This window comes from Bidens hawaiensis, unplaced genomic scaffold (assembly GCF_021521415.1).
Source record: "Bidens hawaiensis isolate Kalapana, Puna unplaced genomic scaffold, B.hawaiensis_p1.1 tig00046134_1, whole genome shotgun sequence".
Classification (NCBI taxonomy): Eukaryota; Viridiplantae; Streptophyta; class Magnoliopsida; order Asterales; family Asteraceae; genus Bidens; species Bidens hawaiensis.
Genome location: NW_027505969.1, coordinates 116,432 through 125,719, shown reverse-complemented (window position 1 = coordinate 125,719; position 9,288 = coordinate 116,432). Strand labels below are relative to the sequence as shown.

The following is a 9,288-nucleotide window of genomic DNA, read 5'->3' as shown; positions in this document are numbered from 1 at the left end:
GCTAGGATTTAAGTTCGTAACCTTTAACAATTTAGCCCTTAAATTTGTTACATATTACTAGACCAAAGTTTGTTAAGTACAAAATATGTTAGGATTTATTACATATACAAAAAAGTTAAAGATGTTTTTAATTAGTTTTTACCGTGAAGATTGACTTGAAGATACAGATCAAAGGATAAAAATGAATATTTTGAATGCATATGAATAATGAACATGGAGATCAAGTTGTCAAATTCCTAAACATGTGAAGTTTGAAGTTTAATCTTTATGAAGAGAGTTTCAAAAGTTCATGGTAAATTGTGCATTTTAAAAGTTAATTTCAAGTTAGAATTAAGTTGTGTGTGTAAATACATGGTAGGCTTTATCATATATAAAAGATCTAGTAAAAGAATTACAAAATTACAATAATTATCTTTTATCTTTCACCCAAATTTTACTCGTTGTCCCTGATATTCAAAATTGATCTTTTTGTCCTTTACGTTTTAAAATCCTTCAGCGTTTGTCCTTTTCGCCTAACCCAGTTAAAAATCCTCGTTAAGTCAGGTCATGTGCCTTGCACATGAGGACAAATTAGTTATTTTACCTATTAAATTAAAAAAATGTTTTAATAAATAAAGAAAAACAATAAAAAAACTAAAAATATATATTTAATTAATTCTTTCTGTCTCCTCCTTCTTCTTCCTCCTCCTCTACCAATCTCCGGCAGCCACCACCTCCACCGTCCCCACCTGCTACCACCACCAGCCCCCACCTATCACCACCACAACTTAATAGTAGTTTGATCCTGTTTATGTTTATGTTGTTGTCGACAGGTTTTGTCAAAAAATGAAACCCGGTTTTGTCGAAGGTGTGGTGGTTATAGGTGGGGGCTGGTGGTGGTAGCAGGTGGGGACGGTGGCGCTGGTGGCTACCGGAGATTGGTAGAGGAGGAGGAGGAAGAAGAAGGAGGAGACAGAAAGAATTAATTAAATATATATTTTTAGTTTTTTTTATTGTTTTTCTTTATTTATTAAAACATTTTTTTAATTTAATAGGTAAAATGACTAATTTGCCCTCATGTGTAAGGCACATGACCTGACTTAACGAGGATTTTTAACTGAGTTAGGCGAAAAGGACAAATGCTGAAGGATTTTGAAACGAAAAAGGACAAAAAAGATCAATTTTAAAGATCAAGGACAACGAGTGAAAAATAAAGAACAATTTCTGTAATTCTGTCTCAAAGAATTTATGAAAGTAGTGGAATGTCTAGAAGAAAATTTGAAGGGTGGCGCGAGTTAAAACATTTTTGTTTAAGGGTAGCTGATACATAAAACGAAGAAGAAAAAAAATTGAACTAAAAGTGTATTTCGCCAAAAAAGTTAAGACCCCTTAACCTATATCAGATCTGCTTTGCATGAAAGCCATAACAATAAAAAATGGTATTAGAGTTGTTATCCTATACTACATTTATACTTGTCGAAATTCTCAACATGTATGTATAGTCCCTGTCAATGATTCAATAAATCAACCATACTACACATAGAACACACGATATATGAGTAGTTACTAGTTTATTGTGCGAGGTTAGATTTAGATTAACAAATGTATTGTTCTTCACCTACAATTGGCATACCAATGTAATTTTTAGGGGTAACACCATGAGCAACAGTTTGATGAAGATAAGGGGACTACATCTACACAATTGAAGACAAAAGACAACATCTACACATATAAAGATAAAAGCAAGATCATGCATTACGGCCACAAAGGAAAAAAGGGGACCAATAGATCCATCTTCCGGAGACCACTAAGAAAAATAATACAAATGTAGAGGCGATAGTTCCATTATATATGTACAATTGTAATTGTAACCAAACGATATGCCAATATACTCATATATTTACACCTTTCACTATGTGCTTTAAATTTCATTCATATCTCCCAGACATTTCTCGTTCGCCATCATATATTCTTAAATCTAGAAGTCAACCATGATCCATATCTGTATAGGTTTGGATTTGTTTTAACATGATTAGTTGTTGTCTTGAAGATACGAGACATCTCAAAATTTAACAATGCCATTACAAGTCCATAAAATACAATAATAAGACTAATTCATTCAAAAAAAAAATGTAAATCAAAAAATTCTTGTTATTTAAATAAACACTAGTATTAAGCCCCCCGCGTTGCCGTGTGGGGCGTAAAACCATGAAAAAAGTAACGTTAAAACATTTTATCGAACTTGTGTGTTGATATATGCGTTGGCCCCCCGCTTCGCGATGGACTGGTAAACCAACGAAAAGTAGATGTAAAAACGTTCAAGTACGCACGCCTGCTATGGCATGTTAACACGAAAAATTAGACTGAAACGCAAAACACATTAATAATTATGTTGACTTACGATTGAAACGTTTGGACGGGGAAAATTAGACGTAAAACGTTGAACCGCACACGCTCATTGCAGCGTGTTAACTCACAATTTAGACAAGAGTTTTTAGAAGATGATAAGTATTGAGGACCAAAGTTAAAACTGGAAAAGTATTGAAAATAAAAATGAAAAATGGTTTGCGACAAACTTGTAAAGGATAAAAAGTATAAGAGTTAAAAGTTAATCATAGAAAATATAGGGTTAAAAGTTAAAAAGAATATTAAAACACACTTAATGCATAGTGTACACATGTTTATGCACACAAAAGTTGCAAATTGTATATTTATAAAACACATTAATAGCTATGTTGACTTACGATTGGAACGTTTGGACGGGGAAAAATAGACGTAAAACGTTGAACAGCACACGCTCATTGCAGCGTGTTAACTCACAATTTAGACGAGAGTTTTTAGAAGATGATAAGTATTGAGGACCAAAGTTAAAACTGGAAAAGTATTGAAAATAAAAATGAAAAATGGTTTGCGACAAACTTGTAAAGGATAAAAAGTATAAGAGTTAAAAGTTAATCATAGAAAATATAGGGTAAAAGTTAAAAAGAATATTAAAACACACTTGATGCATAGTGTACACATGTTTATGCACACAAAAGTTGCAAATTGTATATTTATAAAACACATTAATAGCTATGTTGACTTATGATTGGAATGTTTGGACGGAGAAAATTAGACGTAAAACGTTGAACCGCACACGCTCATTGCAGCTTGTTAACTCACAATTTAGACCAGAATTTTTAGAAGATGATAAGTATTGAGGACCAAAGTTAAAACTGGAAAAGTATTGAAAATAAAAATGAAAAATGGTTTTTGACAAACTTGTAAAGGATAAAAAGTATAAGGGTTTATGTTAATCATAGAAAATATAGGGTTAAAAGTTAAAAAGAATATTAAAACACACTTGATGCATAGTGTACACATGTTTATGCACACAAAAGTTGCAAATTGTATATTTATATAATTTATTAGAAAAATTACATGTTTTTCTGGCTAGATGCTACACTCCACATATAGATTGAACATTTGATCTCCTATTACATGAATTGTTGTTTAAAAAGAAAAAAGAAAAGAAAAGTTACATGAACTAGCTAGTTTATTTATTGCCAACTCAAACAAGGTGGTCGCACCTATGTACATAAATCAACTCAAATATGCTCTTTTGTTTGATATAACTTTTCAACATATATGTACAAACACAATTATCACACTTGCAACTATCAAAATTCAAAACCTAGAATGACCCAACAATCTTTGCCCTCTCTAGTTCCATTAAAATTTGCTAATTAAAGCAACTGCTTTGTACTAACAAAATTTTGCGATTTGATCAATGGAATGTGTGTTACCTAACAAGACTTAGGAAAAAGGCAAAAAAATATATAAAATAAAAAAATACCGCAAAACAAATAAAATCAAAACTAGGGTTGCAATGACATTAATGATCGTTTTGTTGTTATGAGATGATTGGATTCTAATTTCCAACGTTTACCAATGTCTTCTGCTATTCGCTTAGCATCCATCGATGCACCAAGCAAGCCATGCTTGGTGAACCCTACAGCATAAAGTCCGCATGCACCTTTCCAACCGTTAGGAAATGATCTCTGAGGGTAACCGTCTTTCTCTGAGAACATCTCTTTCTCCTAAACACAACAATATATATTTTTAGTTTAAATGATAATAAATTAGCATATTATCTTAGTGATTTTAACTTTATAGATAATCTTACTTTTACTATTCTTACTACGTATATATTATTATAATATTATAAGAAAAAATAGTTTTAATTTTCTTAAAAAAGAAAAATAAGGGAGAGAAAAGTACCTTTAGCCAAGATGGTACATTGCTTTTGTATCCTGTTGCTAAAATAATTGCATCAAAATTCTCTCTCTCCCCATTAAAAAATTGTACACTATGATCCTCAATTTGTTGAATGCTTGGATATATCTACAAGTACTAAAAATACAAATTAGCACAAAAATTACTTATAAAAAAAAGATGTCAAATAGTTTTTATTTTAAAAGTTTTATTATTTTTTTTTGAATTCTTACAAACTTGTATAACTTTTATAAAGCTTTCAACTATTTATAAAAATAATTAATTACTTTTAAAACCAGTTAATTTTACCACCTTTACTTTTGTGGGCATGTACGGATTGGATTTGGAGTGCTGGTCGTTTAAAAAAAATGTATTGACACTTCTTGTCTCTTCATTCCTCAAATATTCTAACCTTGATGAGTTTAGAGTTAACAGAGTTCTAGGTTCAAAAAGCTAAAAGAGTTGAGTGAAAAGCATGTATGGGTATAAATGGAGGTATTTGTGAACATATGCTATGATTAAACAAATCTAAAACCAATGATTGTAGATTTGAATAAAAGGAAAATCCAATATTTCAACGTACAATGATACAAGGGATTTAAGGAAATGAAAACCACAACAAAATTAAAAAGAAAAGCATCCATAAATAGTAACTAGGTTTACCTTGATGTCTCCACTTTTGATCTTGGCTAGGGCCCCAACATCCAACACCGGTGTCTTGCCAGATATGTTCTTGAGCTCGAGTGGTCCCACCATGGGCCGGTCAAGTCCAAACCTAGCGGTGTTTCCAAGCATTAGCCATGACACAAACAACAGAAACCGGTCAACTAATCTCACTGGTAACCACTTGAGCAACCACATGGACAACCCAAAAGTCGACTTTCCCAACATATCTCGTGGTAGGACATGTACCTGATTTCGATTTAACCGTCCACTAGTAAGTTGAATTGTACTTTTTTCATAAATGGTGACTAAAACACGAATATCAAACACATAATAAAAGTTCTCAACAATATCAGCTAAAGATGGCTATAATATAGGGTAAATAACATAAACACAAACGTTTCTATTGTATACAGTTTGCTACAACTATTTTTAATCTCTCAAATTTTATAGTATTTCATTCTGTTAATATGAAATTTAAGGGGTTAAAGTCTTCTCTTTTTTTCCCCTATAGGATTGTGACTAACAAAATAAAAAGAGCAAATAAAGGTGTCACAGGTCTTTTTGCCTTTCTTGAAGTGGTAGTTCACTTTCATATATTTGAGGGCCATGCACACCATATATTAAAGGACCTCTTTACAGTAATGAAACGCTCTTGTAATTATGAATTTTATTTTTGGCTTTTTTTGGCATCTATAAATGTTTGTTTAAGGTGCTTTTCAGGAATGGAGTTCCATCCTCAATTGCTCCCATATGCTTGAGATCGATTACCAAGAAAGTGACTTTTTTAAAATATTTTTCTACTAATTACAAGATCTTTTTATATTTTAATACTAATTTATTAAATAAATATAAAATATAAACTTTTATTCAAGCATTTTTAGATTTTTATTGTTTAATATCTTGGTTAATCATTGCATATAGATAGGGGTTTTCTAGAGACACCCCATTTTTGCTAAAAACACCCACTATAGCCCTATAGATAGGGCCCCGTATAACCCCCCGTATAGCCCTATACGAGGCGTATTGGGGGGAGAGGATGTATGGGTGTCTCTAGTAAGACCCTATAGATAACATTGCATGTTATAAAAGACTGAATAAATTTCATATTAATAAAATAATAATTGCGAAAAAAATACACACTTTATGATAATATGTGAAAGATGAAAAAAAAACAGATTAGCTTTGTGTGTATAATTTTTTTGAATACTGATATAGGATCATAAAACTAATACGTGAAACTAGCTAATTTGTTATAGTCGCTTGTTGGAGAATTTGGAAGGCGAGAAATGAGAAGGTCTTTAAAGGTAAAGAAGTTAAGATTGAAGAGCTGATTGGAGATATTAAGTCGAGTGGGTATTTTTGGTATAAGTTTAGATCAAAAAATAGCCAATTAGATTGGTCGAAGTGGTGTAAATTCTTGTTCATGTAGTTTCCCTTGTTAGTTTTTTTTAGGTGACTCCTCTCCGCTTGTGGAGGTGGTAGCTCGTGGTGTTGGTTTTTTTTTTGTTTATAAAATTTACAGTTTCGCAAAAAAGCTAATTTGCTTATTATATCATTGTTGTTAGAAAAATTTATGTGACCATCATAAATATACCCAACAAATATTTATAAAACTTTTTCATTAATTAGGTATGACTTTTGGATCTTAGATCGATGGGCCCTCATTTAGAGTGAACTATACTTTGTGAACCACTACATCCGATTGAGTTAATAAACAGATATTAATCAAAACTCACTTAATGCAAATAACTCAAAAAAAAAAAAGAAAGAAAAAGAAAATTAGCATGTTATATTTGATTAATACCCTAGAAAACATGTGAAATATTTTTGCTAATTACAACTAAAAATTCTTAAGCTTTTCTCACATGAATAGGTCAAATAATATTCGCAGATACATGCGTCACAGAAATAGTTTTTAATTAATAGAAAATTTTGAAAATCACATAATCACTTTCACTATGTTGTCTAGGTATAGTGAAAAAGAATGAGATGCGGTTATATATAACCACTTTACTTATCATAAATATTACAATAAGTAGAGGTGTGAGATGACGTTTTTTATAGTGCTTTACTTAAATTATTTTATATTAAACATGCCTAATATAATATATTTATCAAGCTACCTACACTTCATATAAGATACTCTTACAAAAACCATTTAACCTAATTTGAAATCATAATCAAGAGTGATTTAAGAGGGAAAGAAATACTCACAGCATCCCTAACAACAAGTGAAGGTTTAGCATTGTGATTGCAAAGATCCAAACACACTTCCATCCCTGAATTCCCACAACCCACCACCAACACCTTCTTCCCATTATAAATGCTTCCACTTTTATACTCTGATGTATGCTTCACCTCCCCACAAAACTCCCCTATCCCTTTAATCTCCGGGACCACCGCCTCCGCATTCTCTCCAGTAGCCACCACTAACCACCGGCTAACATACTCTATCTCCCCTCCTTTCATCTCAACACTCTTCACTCTCCACATCCCTATACTCTCATCAAACTCAGCCCTCTCCACACTGGAATCAAAAACCGGGTTGACACTAAACCTCTTTGCATACGCCTCTAAGTAATCAATAAACTGTTGTTTGTCAGGATATGTTGGAAAATCCTTAGGGAAGGGCATAAGTGGCAGTTCACAAAATCTTTTAGGAAGGTGTAACCGGAGCCGGTCATAGGTTTTGAGCTGCCAAAGAGATGCTATACAGTTTGATCGTTCAATCAAGACACTCGGGACACCTTGCTCTTTTAGACAAGCGGCCGTAGCGAGCCCCGATGGTCCGGCTCCGACGATGACCGGTCCAGGAACCCATACTTGACGTCTAGGGTTACAATATGAAAACACATAATGAGGATCATGAGCCATTTTGCCTTGTATTTCTTTTGTATTGTCCATCTTTTTATGTTGTTTTGGAAAATTCAAGAAATGGATTTGTGGGTTGGATTAAATGGGATTAATGAGAGAGAGATGGAGATGGTGATATATGAATACACACATTCCTTTTGTTCATAGGAGATGGTTATGAATTAAATTTGGTTTGAGTGTATATATGATGGTCAAGTGGCATGGAGGAGTGGGGACATATATATAGTTTTTTTTTTCTCTTAACCTTTTATATTATATATTTTCTTTTTATTATTTGGGTTATATGGTATATATGTGACCTAACAATAAAATTGGGTCATTTTTATATCATAAGTTATTAAATAATAGATAAGAAAATATGTACATGTAGTTTATACTATATATTTTATTCATCTCTTATTTTTATCAATAAACTTGGTTATATATATTATTCGACATTAGATGATCGAGATTAGATGAATAAAAATGTTTGGATAATCAGTAGGGAGAACCAATTAAATAAAATTAATGAAAATGAAAAGTTGATAAAAAGTTCAAGAGGAAAATTAGTTCACTTCTAGAAATTAATAGTTAGAGGGAAGGTTACAAATCAAAATATCTAACTTAAAATTCGATATTTTCATTTATAAAGCCTTTATGTAACCTTTTTAAAAACACCCTTTGATCACTAATTTAACGGATGATGTTAGGATTAGCATATTTTGTTATACCGTTGTGTTCAGGTTACCTATCTAATAAACGAGTCTTGTTAGTTGGTCAAAAACTTTTTTTTTCTTTTTCTCTTGTTTTCACATCATGCTTCAGATCGTGTCAAAAATTGTCGTTCTGTTATAACCTTATAAGTTTGTGTCTTAAAATCGCTCTCTCTCCCATTAAAGATGAACAAAGGCTTTGTTTTTTTGTTTTGTTTTTCCCCCCTTTTATTACTTCTCATATGATGATGATGCGATATGATTAAATTAAATGAGAATTAAGAAATGAAAACTTAAATCAAAATCACTTTTATTTAATTAAAAATCACTTTTATTGGTCTCGTTATTTTTATCAAGAAAATTGTTGAATAGGATGGTCATGTCAACATCATAAAACAAGAAAGGAAAATAAATATTTTTTTTTAAACAGCAGAATGGAAATTAAATATAACATAATAGGGTTTGATGATTTGTGGATGGAACTTTTAACTCATGGACAAAAAAGATACGAAATATAAAGTTTTTAGCTTATTGGACATAAAACCACTAAATGACTAAATAAATCCATAATTTGTAGGATAGAAAACAATTTTATAATTAATGCTGTGACCTTTGGATATTGCATTTCACCAAAATCACCTTTCATTTTATAGAATTAAAGGTGTTGGTTTTTTCTATTAACAGTTAAAGTTGTTTTCCACCAATTTTATTTTACCTTATTTGTTAAGTAAGACTAGAACCCATGACTGTTTGGTGTCGTGTGAATTGAATAGTTAATTAATAGTTGTAATTAATGAATATATTAAATTACTCCTGTTATATT

The 9,288-nt window shown here is 31.5% G+C and overlaps 1 protein-coding gene across 1 annotated transcript; it reads right to left on the bottom strand.

Annotated features, from left to right (window-relative positions):
* Positions 1–3,765: 3,765 nt before the first annotated feature.
* Positions 3,766–7,905, bottom strand: LOC143616178 (indole-3-pyruvate monooxygenase YUCCA6-like). The gene is made up of 4 exons (XM_077089089.1): positions 7,114–7,905; positions 4,897–5,145; positions 4,240–4,362; positions 3,766–4,058 (listed from the first exon to the last, which is right to left on the bottom strand). Exons 1-4 carry the CDS (start codon positions 7,801–7,803, stop codon positions 3,837–3,839), a joined length of 1,284 nt encoding a protein of 427 aa, XP_076945204.1. The 5' UTR covers positions 7,804–7,905; the 3' UTR covers positions 3,766–3,836.
* Positions 7,906–9,288: the final 1,383 nt, after the last annotated feature.